Source organism: Serinus canaria, chromosome 7 (genome assembly GCF_022539315.1).
Source record: "Serinus canaria isolate serCan28SL12 chromosome 7, serCan2020, whole genome shotgun sequence".
NCBI classification, from domain to species: domain Eukaryota; kingdom Metazoa; phylum Chordata; class Aves; order Passeriformes; family Fringillidae; genus Serinus; species Serinus canaria.
The window spans coordinates 5,785,169-5,801,726 of NC_066321.1; the positions used below are offsets into that span (position 1 = coordinate 5,785,169).

Sequence of the window (16,558 nt, forward strand, 5' to 3'; positions counted from 1 at the left end):
CCTCTGACAGCTCTGGCAATGATGGTTATAGAAATAACTCAGCTTCATCCCTACAACTGTTCTGATGTTTCTCATTTTTAAGCCCTTTATTTCTGTTTGGTTTTCATCATGCAAACACTCCCTCTTGATTCCTCACCTACAGAATACCAAATTAACTCATTTCGTGACTCTTCTAGGAAGGGTTTCCCCCATCTACCCAGGTGACAGCCACTGCAGCACAGAGAGGAAAAAACACCCAAACAACAAAACTCAATCCAGAAGCAGCTGCTGTCCAAAACCCCCAGACAACAGCCCCAGACAACCATGAAACACCAAGGTTAAGGCATAGAGATTATTCTGGTTCAGAGCTGGATTTACTGGCTGAACCATGCCCAAGCCTGCTGCTCACTCTGAACCAGAACTGTGTTACAGCCTGGGCACCAACCCACAGCAGCAATTCGCTGCCTCCCTCCTTCTCTTCATGTCGAAGTCAGTATCAAGAAAGGTTTCAGGCTTATTTAGGCATCCATCCACTGGAAAATAACTTCCTTCTAGAGGTACAAGAAATACTGATGTTGCTTTTGTAAACAGTGCCTTAAAAAACGGCAGCAGCAACAGCTCCTTCAGCTCAGTGCTGCTCTATTTCTCCTCTCCTGATTCCCTGTGATGGTGCTGTTCCTGTTTCTTTACGGCGGCCACCCCGCAGCCTGACAGCTGCAATCATTTCCCCCCCTAACTCACGCTGTAACTCTTCCCCAGTGCTGCAGACCTGTGCCCATAGAGTGCTCTGGTTGTCTTTGCTGCCTGTGATCTCTCTCTGTTGTGGTGCCTCTTAATTTGCAGCTCCAAAGCCACTGGAATTTGGTACCTTAATTATTTCTGACTGAATCCATTCCAGTGATATTGGAATGTTTGAGATATTTCAACTTTGTATGCTTTGTATGCTCACCTCGGTGAGATGACATCCATGCACACACATATACAAATATTTCTAAAACAGACTCACTTTTTTCCCCCAAATAAAAATCTCAAATATCCCACTGATATTCTATTCCACCTGCTTAGGTTGCCACTCAAAGCAATTCATAATACATTATGATAAGTAAAAGAAATTTTCTCATGATAGATTTATGAGAAGCATTTCTCAGGCAGTTCTCTAAAGAGTTCTGTTCCACCACCGTATGAAATATCATCTTTCCTTGGGCTGTGTGACAGCCTGGGTAATTAACTCTCAACAGAAACAAAGAAAGTGCCTTGTTTCAAAGTAGGATTAGTCAGAGGGGTTATCAACTTATCAGAGAAGGTAAAATGGGCCAAGTCTTTAGGCAGCTCAAGATCTGTAACAAAAAGAAATCTAAGACAAAAAAAAAAGAAATAGACTACCCCCAAAAAAAAAAAAAAGGAAGATGAAAAATAAGTTATAATAAACATCTTTCTTATATACAAGAAAGAAGATTTTACAATGAACATGGCAGAGTACTTGCACAGGTTGCCCAGAGAACCTGTGGATGCCCCATCCCTGGAAGTGTTCACGGCCAGGTTGGATGGGGCTTGGAGCAACCTGGTCGAGCTCACTGGGTTCACATGATGACCTTTAAAAGGTCCCTTCCAACACAGATTGTTCTGTGAAGACTGAAGAACATGTTGTATTCCATGCCCAGGGAGTGCTGTGAGTTATCCCTCAGTGAATCACAGAATTTCCAAAGATATCCCATTCAAGCTCTCCTCACAGACTGCCATTACTCTTCTATCAACCATTTAGGGTTAATCCTACACTAAGGTATTTATCCATAGAGCAAAGATTTCATTCAACCAAAATTTTCCTCCAAAAATGTTGCTAGGATGTGCCCTCCCTGCTCCCATTCTCAGACAGAGAATGCCTTTATGGCTATCTTTTTATGATGAGTACTAAATAACACTGTACTCAGCTCATCCATTGCCTGTGAGACTAGGGTATTTTTTTTTCTGTAGGAGCCAAGCAATAACTTGCTGTTGTCAGGGGACTAAAAAGACCCACAATAATCCTAGTTTTGGCATGCCTAGAAAACTTTGGCATGATGCACAACACTAAACAAACAAAAGCCCCAAGGCCAATGTGCTATTAAAACAATCCATTAATAAAGAACTCTACATTCAAGCCACTATCCAGAGAAATAACCTTACCATAACAAAATATGAATAAAGTAAATAACATTTCTGAGCTACTGTTGCTCAGCTTGGGAGACCAACTCAAAGCTGAGTTTACACAGCTGGTTTTGTCAGTGTCATCCTTAAATTTCCCACTCATCCATCACATCCCCATTTTCCTCCCCTCTGTAAAACCTGGTACCAAACAATTGTTGTTTCCAAAACTTTCCACAGAAAAAATGCACTCTATTTTTCAGCCTGCTTTCCATGTAGTCTTAGATTATTTCTTGAAGCTTCCTTTAACCTCCTTTTTAAAATTATTATTACTGTTATTATTCCTCAAAATCTCAAACACTGATGTAATAAAGCTCATTTGATTCAAAGAGAGCAGATGAGAACCTCTGTCCTAACTGGACCAACAGCAGGCTCCTGAACACCACAGAGCTGGAGCTGCACACACAGATGTCACAGGAGGTAATGACAAGAACACCAGATTATTTAAGTGGGCACTTTGAAACTTGCTACTGGGAATTGGCAGGGAAAATTGGTCTGGATGACCAAATAAGCCTTTTATACATTTAAGTGCTATTGTTTTTCTACCAAGACACTGTCAACATAGTGGGATGAGCAAATGCATTTACTTAGGCTGCACAGCTCATTTTACTATCATTTATTCATTAAGAACAGTGTGCTTGTTGCTCAACAAGCCACAAATGGAGTCTCTAAAGTGTCTCTAACAAGCAAAGCACCCACAGATCACACAGGATGTCCTGGAATGCTCAGACACACAATGTGACAGCAGCCCTGACTCACCTCAATTCTCCTGTGCAGCCCAGAGACAAAGCAACAGCAGGTGGATAAAGGGAGGACCATTTGGTGGCTGCCATGGAATCACGAAGGTTTGAGTTGGAAGGGACTTCAAAGCTCATCTCATTCCACCTCCCTGCCATGGGCAGGAACATCTTCCACTATTCCAGGTTGCTCCAAGCCCTGTCCAACCTGGCCTTGGACACTTCCAGGGATTGGGCATCCACAGCTCCTCTGGGCACCCTGTGCCAGAGAGGCACAAATACATGGTGCAAAAACTCTTATTGTCCCATTTTTGTGGTGCCACCCAGCAGAGCCAGAGGAGGCAGCTGGGTGATGGGCTGGGGGATGTCAGTGATGCCACAGGGGACTGTGCTGGGAGAAGAAGGACATCAGTGGTTTTACAAGCAAACTTCAGGGACACTTCCACCTGAGTGTTGCACTTCCAAAAGATAAATTTGCTGTGGGTGCAAGGTCTGCACACAGCGTTAAACAACAGTGCCAGCAGCATTCCAAAAGGCTGGTTTAAAAGTGATGTGAAAATAAACATTTCTCCAGCAGCTTTGGAAACAGATGCACCTCTAATTGAATTGGCTTTAAACTCATTTGTATCCTCTCTAACATATTTCATGGTTTCAATTAACAAACTTCTAGCAGTTCTACCCTTGTTAGTAAACCTTGAGGTGCTTCATAAAACTCAAGGTCATTACTGTGAGAGGGACAATTCTGTGCATCACCACAGCTGCCACTGGTAATAACACTGCTAATTTCCCTTGGAGTCTGTGGGACAGGAGAGATCACCCTTTAACAAAGTAGGGAGCAGCAGAGTGGACAGTGACACAGGAGAAATGTTTCTAATTACACAGACCAAAGGTAGAGGGGAAAAAAAATTGATTCATTTTGCAATTAATATTCACATTCACTTGATTACTGACTGTGAAATATCACAAAATAACACCATTAAATCCAAGCAGTGCTAAAAATGTAATAGCTAAAGACTTTATAAAGGAGACCTGGTGGACCACAGCATTTAGTGGGCCAAATTCTGCTGAGCTGAAGCTCTGGGATCCCTTGCAAGGAAAACCTCTTGCTTTACCTCAGGTTAAAACTCAGCATGGAGTACAGACTGCAGCTCCGAGACTTAACTCCACCAGCTGATCATACGTCTGTGGCTGAGGCTTTCCCAGTGTGCCAAGAATAAGGCAGCCACTGGCCATGGGCCACATGGCACAAACAAAGCTCCAGAAGCTTGTGACAAAGCTCCAGAAGCTTGTGAGCTGCAAGAGGAGCACCTCGTCCCAAATAATCCCCGCTCAAAACCTAAATCCTGCTTCAAGGCAGAAAATTATTAACTGAAGGGAACCAAACATAGTAAGTCTGGGAGACTTAAGTTGCTAAAAACTTGAGTTGCAGCTGAAAAGGATTTAATCTTGCCACAGAACAAATGTTTAATCTTCTTTTTTTATAGTACACAAGGATTTGAGAGATTTTACACATTATTAGTTTGCTGAGAAATTTAGGAGATAATCTAATTTACATTCAGTTAATGCACAGCCAAAAAACCCAGCAAAAATAACTTCCACATCAAATATTTTGCAAGGCTCAAATAATGGACCTTTAGCTAATTTATTCCCACTCGCTCAACAAAAGATGCACACGCTCACGTTATCTCATAGCAGACTGATTAGAGATTCTAAATAGACCAGAGAGGACTTGTAAAGAAGGCTGGTAAGTTTAACTCCACATTATTGTTATTGAAATTCATCCAAAGGTTGGTTTTATTGCTCAATTTCACAGACTCTATAAATCCCGAGGAGGCAGTTGGGTTGATGCTGACTTTGCATTATGATTTCTAATTTCTTCTGATTCCACATTACAGTTTTCTTCCTTAAGGAACTTCCAAGCATACACTTGGCATTAGATACAAGCCCTGGTAGTTGATATATTTAATCTTTTAACTCAATAAGGAAATCTTCATTAATTAGCACTTTCCTTGTAACAGATTGCAGAACAAGCTGAGAACTCTTCTGGAGAAGGAGTCTCGTCTGCTGCCTTCTGAGTGCAAACAAACAGAGCAAATAAATAGCACTGCACAGTGTACATTCATCTCACAGGGAACGTGATTCAGGAGGGCAGAAATCCACTGCACAAGTCTGTCCAGGCTCCAAAAGCAACTGTGGGAATGATGCTCCCTTTTCCCAGGGCTGCTTTCCCATGGTGAAGGGCTGGCCTGGCTGCTTGGGAGCCCTGACATCTTAACAAAGTCCTTACTCAAATAAAAAACCATCCACTGGGATCAATAGCAGTTAGGGGAGTAGCTCAGCTGTGTTTTTCTGTATACTTTGCTCATCACTCTGCCACTGGGAAAATCATCTGTTTTCTTCAAATAAAACAGAGTAGCTTTTTTTTTTCCCTTAGCAGTGTTGGAATCCTCTATACATCTGGAAAAAGACTCAGCCCACTGTATTTTATTATGGATTGTTTACCTATTTTTTTTCAGGCTACTCAATTAATAGTACGAGCATGTTTTTAAAACAAACCCGAAAGTGTGTTTATATTTTATTATTATGATGATATTTATACAAGAAAACAAGACTTTTTTTAAAGCCTGAACACAATTAAACTGTCCACAGACCATCAAATTCCCTTTTCTCCTACACCTGACTTCTCTCAGAGGCCTGATGGCACAGCAGCTCTGCAAATAGATGTGCACTGCAGACTGCTCTGAAGATCAATACAGACTTGGGCAATTTGGACCTGGCAGGAAGAATCTTCCAGAGCCAAGGGTCCGTCACTGGGAGAAAGCTGCCACCAAATGTCACTGCAAGTATCTACCCCCCTCAGTAAATCATATATGTCCTGAAGGTCAATGGTTTCAGGCTCTGCTGGAAACTCAATTTCAGACTTTGGGGCCCTCTGTGGAGAGCATCTTTCTGCCAGTTTCTGAAGCCATGACATTGGGCACTGTCAACACAATATGCCACCTCATTTCTGCTGCCAAGCTGTGACCCCAAGACACAGAAAAGCCTCATTTAGACAACTTGCCTTGGACAACAACGTTATGGCTTTGATTTGACAGAATGGGACATGGCGATGCATCTCCCTGCATCTTGATAATCAGGATGCATTCTGCATTACAATATTGCCTTTGTTTCAGACAAAATAAACCAGCAGATGACTTTGCAGAAGACAGGAACACTAATTAGATCAGTGTGCAATTAATATTATCAAGAGGGCTCACAGCAGCATGAAAAAGTTTTTTTTCTTTAAATGTACATTCATAGTTCTTTAATTTACAAACTCAATGGCTTCTGCTCACAAGCAGGTCACACAGGCTCTGGAAAGGCAGGGGAAGGTTGTGAGCCAGCTGTGACCTCCACAGCCCCCTCCCCAGTGTCACAGGAGGTGAATGACACAGTGACCCCTCCCTGCCACAGGAGGCGAATGACACAGTGACCCCCAAATCAATACATTAAAATCAATACTCTGCCTCAATCCCTTCTCCCATCAACACTAAGTGAGAAGCCCAACTGCACACTTTAATTATACAGGTGCTGTTTTAAGGATGCCACTAACCATTACCAGCACCAGGAAGATCCATGAGTGTTTCCCCAAAATCCAGGTAGCTGCTGCCAGGTCCCACCTGCTTGCATAAGGAGTTTCACTCCATCTATTAGAGGTCACCTTGCTGCAGAAGCATCTGACCTCCTTGAATAAAGCTGTACTATAAAAAACATCTGACAAAAACACGATTTTGCAGAAGGGAACAGTCCTGGTTCTCCACAGCTCAGGCACAGGGAGAGCAGTGACTCATTTATATGATGGAAAACCTTGAGAGGGAAACAGGACGTTTTTGTGACACTAGCAGGCCCCAGCACAGAGTATCGATGTACTGAATTTCTGATAGACTTTTGTTTCAATTTTGCAGTGTGACTTTGAGCTCTCTGGTTGTGTAGTTCAATCTCCTGTGCTGGAGGACTTCAGTGAATTCAGAAGCAGAAGGCAATGCAATCCTGTTAAACAACACTATTGTTAGTGGTCACTCCCCCACGTTACCAAATACAAATGAGAGCCAAGATGTCACAGTGGGAATATCTGCCTGCACTGAGGGATTTCTGAAGATTTGCAAACCAGCCTCTCAGTAATTTAATTTACACCATCCTCATTTGCAAACCTTGGAGGACAGAGAGCTATTAAAGAGTATTTCAGGCCCAGGAACAGACTAAGTAGGATAAATTCTCTACTACTCATCAGTATCACAAGGATAATCCTTAGAACAGACTGAGCTGAAGTTTTGGTTTAATTTTAATTAAGTTGCTTCTGAAAAATCTTCAGAATGTGTCAGACATTAAACCCTTTAATGCCCACTGAACTCCACCACAGTTGGAGCTCAGCTATGTCCAGCTGCCACAGGGCTCCCCAACAGTGGGAAAGATATGGAATTGTCACTCTCCACTCAAAAATTATTTGTCATCCATTTATTTACCTGAAAGTCCTGCTCATCAGAGCTGTATAAAAGGCAGAAAGATTAAAAAACACTGCAGAAAAGCCCACATAAGACATGAGAGGAATCCTATGAACTCCCATATCACTTCCCAGTGCAGCCACACATCTCAGAGGGATCATGAAGCTCTCCATGAGCAGTAGAAGTACAGAGGTCTTAGGACTAGAACATGTAATTCATCAACAGGATTAGGCTAAATAATTCTTCACGCTTCCAATATAGCATATTAAATGGAATGACATGTAGGGAGAGAAAAATGTTAATTCTAAGTCTATCCTAGTATGGTAACATTTTATTAGAGCCTTGCCTCATAACAGGCTGTATTTGTGACAAATGTGTTATTAAGGCTGAAGAGATGGGCCACATTTCAAGGAAATTCTCTTTCCACAGCCTGTGCAGAAATCAGGGCAGGAGATCACCCAGTGCATTAACCTGCTATCACAGCTCTCCTAAAGCTCCCACAGACTATTTCTACACTGAGTTACAATTTCCACATTAAAAACATTCCCAAGTCCCATGGAAGAGCTTTAACAAAACAAAAAATCCCCTAACTGAGCCCAACAATAGAAACAAAAGTGATGGACATAGGCAAGGGTGGGTAGAGGTGGTGCAGCCAGAGGCAGCTGATGGTGAATGTCAAACATGAGAAAGTCTATTTGAGGACAGTGAAAAGCCATTCCTTCATAAAGTCTGGCACTGCCACCTCTTCAAAGGGGTCATTTTATGGGATGCAGCAAAAAGCATAAAAGAAATTTGGGCAAGAAGATAAGCAAGAAAGATGTGTATTTAGAGCCAAGGAGTAACAACAGACATCACTCTGACTAAATGCAGCACTTACAGAAGATGCTTCTCCAAAAGCCAAGTCTCTAAATATTTTTTCTTAAGATGCATGCTTCCTTTCTCTAAGAAGATAAAGACCTAGAAGAATGTGCATTTCTGTGTACTAATGCCTCAGGGGAAGTCTTACCTTGCCTTAAATAAGCTTCTTTGATAGCCAGTTTGACCCATTCAGAAATAACTTTTTGATGGCTGTTTATCTTTGATTCTGTTGCCAGAAAAACACAGAGAATTAAATGTCTGAACAGTTGTCCTGTGATCCAATTTCATTTGATAAGGCTTTTAACATCCATAAAGGAAGAACCGTGGCCAAATTTTCTTATGGTGAACAGATTTTGAAAAAGGGAAGGAAAAGAAAAAAAAAAAGGAAAAGATAAGGAATAAATCATCATTCTTTGAGCACTGTTTTGGGAGCAATATGTAAAAATCCTGTAGTTAAACAAGAAATGGAGGCCAGGTCCATCCCAGGCTCTGTGCCTGTGTTACAGCTCCCCTGGCAGCCACAGCTGTAATTAAAAGTGTCACCACACACCCAAGGAGACATGTAGGAATGTCAGAGAGAGTCCAGAGCAGAACCCAGCCAGGATTTCAGAGCTAAATTTAGAAGCTATTTAGCTGTGAGAGAGCAGAAAACAGACAAAGGTGGCAATGGCTTCAACGAGTCCTGAACTGGGGACTCAAGGGCAGGACAGTCCTGTGATCCAGCCTTAATTCCCATGTCAGGGGATGGGATAGCCAGAAAATAAGGTGAATTTTAGCTGAAGCTTCTTCCTCAAGCAGTCTTTGAAAAGCTTTCTAGTAGCAATACAGCCATTAATAAAATCCAGTCATGTAATAAAAAGGCCACAGAGAGAGACTGTGCTGGTTTTGGCTGGGGTAGAGTTAATTTTCTTCAGTTTCTGGTAGGGGACTGTGTTTTGGATTTGTCGTGCAGTGTTGATAAAATGGGGATGTCTTTGTTATTTTTGGGAAGTGATTACAGAGAGCCTAGCTGGGTTCTGAAATCAACAGGTTGTACTAAAAACTGAAATTTCAGTATAAAATGTCACTCAGACTAAGAACGAAATTAAACTTTGGAATATTTTCAAAAACACAGGGAAACGTCTGCTCAGAAAAGTTCCTATTTCTGAAGGTTTTCAAAATCAGGGATTTCTACAATTTCACTCTTCAAAACAAAATTTACTAGATGTGCAAAAATGTATACCACAGTAATTACTAAAACTGATACACTTCCAAAAATAAATAAGCACCTATTCAGTGTAGCATTTTCAATCTTTTTTTTTAAATTTTCCCCCCTAAACCTTGTAGGAGCAGCAAGTTTGCTTTCAGATCAGGACAGATCTCACTCATATTCCTTTAACCTATTAGGCTCTGCTTATGGCTTTTGAGCCATGCAAATAAAAAAAAACTTCAGAATGCTTATTAAAATCTAGGGATTAAAAACTATCTGAAAACAGCTCATTTTCTCCTAAAATGGGGGGAGTTAATCCAAGCCTTTTCATTTTAGGACAGGTTTGTCCATCCGAAGTTGGAGCTCACAGAAGGAGACACTGCACTGTGGAGAGTAAGGAGTGTTTGACATCCCTGCTGTGCCCTTCATAAATTCAGAGATAATTAAAGCTTTTTAAGGTGAGTGCAGGTCACAGCTAAGCACTCTGTGATTTAAAACCAGGATCTATTTGTCTGTGGTGCCTTTTTCTTCCAGGTTCCTGTTGTTGTGAGCACAGCAGAATTTGAATAGGATAAGCACTCTTCATAAACTCCTGCTTTCCATAAATTGCCTGTTGGATCAAAAGCAGAACCTCCATGCAAGTGCACAGAAATCTCCAGCTTTGATTTGGAACAGATGAGGCACCCTGTGTTCCTCTAAGATTAAAAAAACCCTGTTGGCATCCCACACAAGAGAGAGAAGCAAAGGGACGATGGGAAATCGTTCAAAACAAAGGAGATGGAAATTCAAAAATAGTATGAGCAGCTCAGATGACAGATTGAGAAGCGGATGAACTGCAATTAAAAGGACAATTTCATGGCCAAAGAGAATGCTCCAGACACAGTTAGAAAATGAAGACCCTCTGGACTAGCACTGAGCTCAACTCAATACAAGAAGTCTTCTGATAGGAAGGAAAATGGAGGCAAACTACCAATTATAATTTTGTAATGTATTTAGAGGTAGTTACCTCTATCCATGATTTCATAGGTGCATTTCCAAATTAAAGGAAGAAAAACAAGGATGAACCAAACCTGGGACAAATCATTAGCTCAACTGGAAAATGCAGATCACTCATTTCTCAAGCTTATTGAATGGGTGATCAAGGGAAAAGGTGACACTACCAAAACAGAGCAGTTTATCACAAAAGCCAGCCATGAATAAAAAGAAAAAAAGTGTACCATTTTTCCTGGAGAAAAGATTTGGCATAGAAAGAAATAAAATTCAGAAAAGCCTGTGATAAGTATTTTTAAGCTTGTCATATCTAATGACCACGAGCTAACACACAATTAAACAGCTGGAAGGATGAGTAAATCAGTCAGTGGTGATCAGTGTGCCCACCACAGATGACCCAAAGTGTGGATACCAGGCTTGCTCAGCTCTGGTGGTCCCTCCCTCCAGCCCAGGCTTCAGGTCCTGGTACAGAGCAAACTGTTGACCTCAGGCAGGTAGACAGAAAATTTCTAAAAAAGAACAGCTGGAATGCTTCTGCCTTGGGATACTCTGATTGCAGTAACTACACCAATGGGGAGAAAATGTGCATTTCCAGTTGGGAAGGTATGCTTAAAGGGTTAATATATTTGCAGATAATAGGCTTAGGACAGTTAGAGTCTAAACCTGTAGGAAACACAGAAGAACAAACTGAACTGGGTTTTTGTTTAGGCTCCCCCCTCGCCCTCCAAGCTGCAAATGCAGAATCACTCCAAAAAATCTGTGTCAGGACAGGGCCTCAGAACCAAAACCCTTCTGAGCAGTTTATTTCCACACCAGACTCAAGTGAACTGTACATTCACTTGACAACTTTGATACTCTCACATAACAGGTGGCATTGACCAAGTGAAATAAACCTTACTCAAGTCTAAGTTCACAAGGTTTCAGTCAGGGAAAATGAAAATCACTGCAGCAAGAAGGCACAAGCCCAGAGTTTGCTCTCCAAAAAAGCTACAAACCTAGCAATTCTGTTCCACAGCATTTTTATTGTCCTACCCCATATACTCAGGACATTATCAAACCAGGGACAAAATTGCTCCTACTCTTGAGGCCCAATTTATAACCCCACATCTCTCTTTCTACATTCTGCAGTTCTTCAAAAGGACCCATCAAAGAACTGAGGTCTAAGTCTTACAGCTTCTCACTTCTGCTCTGGTTCAAGGGAAAGGAAGGAAAAGCACTGTCCTGCAGAAGGAAAAGAGCAGGAAACAAAGAGAAGTCAGAAGACCTGAAAGGAGTAAAAGAGGAACCTGTTTATCCTCACCTCATAAAGCAAGAACAATGCCCAGATACCACAGTGATTGGCATTCAATATATAAGACAATGGATTAATTAGCCATGATCATGGCCAGCCAGCAAATGTTAAAAGGTCACCTGATACTAATGGTGAGCAAGACAAACTGAGCTGCTTAAAAAAACACTGTCATGAATAATTTCTCAGAGCTTAGCAATTCTTCATGCTTCTGTAAATTGCTCTTCTCCATTATGGTTGAAAAGCATTCTGCTAATTATTAATTGGATAATGATTTGTTTCTATCACTAATTCAATAAGGTGTTCAGAAGTGCATTTTGAAAGTTCCCAGCTCTAGAGACCATAAATATCAGACTTGTCTTCATGTAACCTTGGAAGGCAGGTCCCAGGTGATAGAAGTGGAGCCTGTGGAGCTTCTGCCCATTTTCAGTCAGTCTATGCCCAAAGTCACTGACCACCCCTGCCTCTGACAGGGGCCCTGTGCCAGGGCAGTGCCACAATCATTTTTGCTCACATAAAAACCTGAAGACAAGAAAGTGAACAATATTCCCCTGGAGCTACCACTCCCTACTACCTCCCTAAGAGAAGCCAGACTATTAAAAATGCCACATAAATATCACTGACAGAAAAGAGGCTTCAAGGTTATTTAGAAAAGCCCCACGCATTGACAACCTCCCCTTTTTAATAGTGATAAAAAACCCTGAGTTTCTCAAAAGAGCAAGTCATGCCACAGGCAAACCCACCTTCCAAAAGCCAGCAGCTCCCTTTCTGCAGGAGACAGGTAATGTGGGGGAAAGGTATACTGCTCCTCCTTCATGGGCCACAGAGGCACAATCAGTTGGTACAAAAGCCCATTGTTGAAACACAAACCATGGAAAGCTGCTTTATGAACCTGTGCAGCCAGCTGGAACAGCCATCAACAGCTGCAAGAGGAATTCACTCCAGGATGGAATCACTTCATTAAGGTGCAGGGGTTTTTTCCCCTCTTATTACACGTGGCTCAGGAATCTGCATGATCCCCACCATGAAGACCCTCCAAAGAGCTGATTTCTCTGCTCCTTCATACCCTCAGAAGAACTAGTGGTGCCCACTGTGTGACTTTATCTCCTCCTGAGACCTCATTTCTCCCCCTCCCATCATACAGCCCATCAGCAGAATTCCAAACTGCTACATCCTGCTCCAAGCTGACCCAAGGCTTTTGACTGTGAGTCAGAGAGCTGCAGTGGTTTGGGGGAAGCCCAGATGGAGATTTTGCTCCTAAAATAAAGGCTTATTTTAGGAGCAGAGTGATAAGTGATAGGACAAGGGAGAATGGCTTCAAATGCACAGATATCAGGGTGAGATTTGATACCAGGAAGAAATTCTTAACTGTGGTGAAGCTCTAGCACAGGTTTCTAGAGAAGCTGTGGCTGCCCCACCCCTGGAAGTGTTCAAGGCCAGACTGGACAGGGCTTGGAGCAACCTGGGATAGTGGAAGGGAGCTGAAATGAGATGATATTTAAGGTCACTTCCAACTTGAACCATTCAATGAACTGCATATCGTAGAAATTGGGAAAAAACACCCAAATGGAATGACACATGCTGCTCTCCCTGAGTTTAATTCTGCCCTCTTTCTGATATAGGTTACTTGATTATACAAGAAATGTAAGTGGACAGCACCCCAGGAAGCAGGGACATGAAAATATACTCTATGAATTTATGAAAATACACTGTGTGAATTTTAGCTTAACGTGGGTACATAATAGTAGGAGGAGACCACTGCCTGCTGAAGCCACCTGAGCCTGGCATGAGGGACAGCAGGTGACATCATAGGCATTTTGTAATTATATATAATTGTCTCTAGAAAATTGCAAATTCCTTCATTGAAAAGAACTATGCAAACCTCCAAACTTAGTGAAAGGGAATAAAAATTTCTAAACAAGTAAAAGCAGAAGTAGGAGATATCTTCAAACAAAATGCTGACTGAAATAAATATACCTTCTCCAAAGCTTACACTTTTATGGGATTTTTAGGGAAATAAAAAGTCTCTGGTATTCTGGTACTGTAGCCAGCTTTAGCCTTCTTGTGCTTCATTTCTGTAGCAGAAATGCCAGCAGACCCTTACACTGAGGAAAACCTCAGTATTGAAGAGCAATATTCGAAGCAGTGTGTTCCACACCCAGGGCAAACTTGTGAGAGCTATTCCAGCAAGCACACACCTCGGATAAGCTCCCCAGTGAGCCACAGAGTGCTATTCCCACGTGTTGGGGGCTGTTCCACACCTCCTTACCCGTAGTGCTACAGCGAGATGGCTCCACCAGTCTGCCGCTCCTGTCGTAGCAGGCGATGGCTCGCAGCCGCACGCCCTGGCCACACTCCCTGGCTGCTCCCTGGGCTGGCATTCCCAGCTGCAGCTCGGGTGGACCCCCTGTGATAATGCAGTCAGACCAATTTCCATGGGGCTGGGAGGTGAATGCCTCGCAGGGGCACGGCTCTGTCTCGACTTGAGGATAAACTTCTGTGTTCTGGCATTTGTCTCGCTTTCTGCTTCGCCCTGTTCCAACCACAGAAATCGGCGTGTTAGCTCAACATCTGCTCCTCTTGATAACAACACGTCATATTATTTATACTTGCATGAATTCAACACATTAGAACCAAGACAATCTGAATGTTAATATTCAGGGATGTTTCTGAAGCATCTATTAGCTGCTGCCAGTGCTCTGGCATGCAAGGACAACGTACTTATCTCCAGGGGCAACCAGAGAACTTGGAAATACTGTTCTGATGGGTAGATCGAGGAGTAAAATACAAAGTCTTACTCTAGAAATGGTCTGTGCCCAGAAACCACTTTGTAATTTCATATAATATCATTTTCCCCTAATTATCTGATGGAAATAAATTGATTGTTTTGTCTCTATTTGTTCACAATCAATGGTTGCCAGGACAACTTCCGGAGGACCCTAAATTAGCTACAACTTCTTTGAGATTTCTTTACAAATTAGTTAAAGATGAGCTGTGCACACAAACCGTGCTTTGAAGAAAATAGAAAAAGATAATCCTCAGTAAATTATTAGTGCTGGGAAGCATTTCAATGGTTGTGTTTGCTTTTATGTTTTCCTTTGCTCTGTTCCTTCAACAGGTTTTGAAAGAAAGCTCTTTCAGTAGTTTTAGGAAGCAGCAGCAGCATCCAAATAAACCCACAGTACATCTCTCTGCAACTGCACTCTCCATGCCCTCGTCCTGCAGGACTTCAAGGCATGAGAAAGGGTCCTCAGTACAAGAAGAAATAATGCAAAACAGAGAGTTCAAGCTCCCTGCATCCCTACAACTGCTCAAGGGAACAAATGTCTGTACACAGCCTCTAAAGATAAAAATCAATGCTTTTCTTGGCACAGGTCAGCCAGCGTGCCGTGGAACAATCTTGATGCTGGCTGAGCTCAGGAATGTCTTTGCATTTGGCATCTGCACAGATGGGAGAATTCATCTTCAGCAACAAACTGTATCTGTTGCCATCCTCAAAATATTCCTTGGGAATCTTGGATGCACTAAAAACACTTTTGCAGAAGGTTTTTAAAGCTTTGATCCCAGAAGAAATATTTTCTCTTCATTGCACACAAATAAGATACTAAAACCAAAAGATAAGTTCTATAACTCAACAACCCCCTTTCCAGCCTGGAACCAAGAGCTATTTCACCACAGACACGCTGGGGCCCATCAGTGCCTGTTTCCATACAAATATGTACCTGCCAAGGAAAGGCCCCTGACTGTAGACCCTTAATATCACTATCCTTCAAGCCACAGCTCTTTCAAAATAGTATTTTCAGAGTTCTGGGGATTGCAGAATTTGCCAGCACAAAATGATGAAAAAAAAAAAATCAGCATCTTTATAGTTTGGTAGATAAATCTATGTTTACATTTTTAAGTACATATTTATGAGAAAATGCAGGTACAACTCCAAGGAAAGCCTTTTAAGAGTCTTTAACTAGATTGGGAGCTCTCGAATGGCATTTCCAGCCTTTTTCTGTTTGAGAAGCCATGAGGAGCCACAAACTCTGTATGTTCAGTTGTGTGCTCTGCATTGTGTTAGTAAACATGGGAATTTGGGATTTGCCCATGTTTTGCCATCATGACACGAAGCACAACACACTGAGGTAAGGATGTTAATAATCTCCTACTTATGTGACTGGTTTTTTTAACAACTTGCCCTGCCATCTGTTTTGTTGGAATCTTCCCCCTAAATGAAGCTGCTATAAAAGCCCTGTTTTGAGGGGAAAAGTGACATTGATTCCATACTCTTCCCATAGAAATATTTTTAGAATTAGTGGTAGTGATATTTTTATCATCTTTACAGACTGCTTTAAAGATCGCTGCTAAAAATACCATCTCCCAAATTTTTTGAGGACATAAACCCATCAATTAAACAGAATTTTCTTTTTAAATTACATTTCTGAATACTAACAAACATTATATATATTAAATATTATCAGGTAGTACATACTGTACATAAAAATTATAGGAAACATTAAAAATACAGAAAGTGCTTTAGATACATAAAGCAGAGAATTAACTGACTGTATTAATTAACTAAAGACTCACCTAAAAATGGTGTTTCCATTATAATCACTTTGAATTTTGATATGTTCTGCAATAAGTCTTTCACTTAAGTAATGACTAATTTTATATGCAGAGTCAATGACAAATTACAAAGTAAAATGAATTATACTATTAAAAATTGAGTGGAGGGCAAGCAAATACTTAGCAAACAATTAGAAGATTTCCACTAAATGACATTATCAATGAACTCTCATAATGAAGCAAAGCATTCACTTGAGAATAGACACACGCAGTTGATGAACAAGAGGTACAATTCATGCAC

General features: G+C 41.5%; 1 protein-coding gene across 1 annotated transcript in view; it reads right to left on the reverse strand.

Moving 5' to 3' along the window:
* Positions 1-16,558, reverse strand: part of THSD7B (thrombospondin type 1 domain containing 7B) — a 297,684-nt gene that overhangs the window by 77,341 nt on the left and 203,785 nt on the right. The window contains exon 15 of the mRNA XM_030241847.2: positions 13,973-14,236. Within this exon, the coding sequence (XP_030097707.2) occupies positions 13,973-14,236 (264 nt within the window). The remainder of the gene's footprint in view (positions 1-13,972; positions 14,237-16,558) is intronic.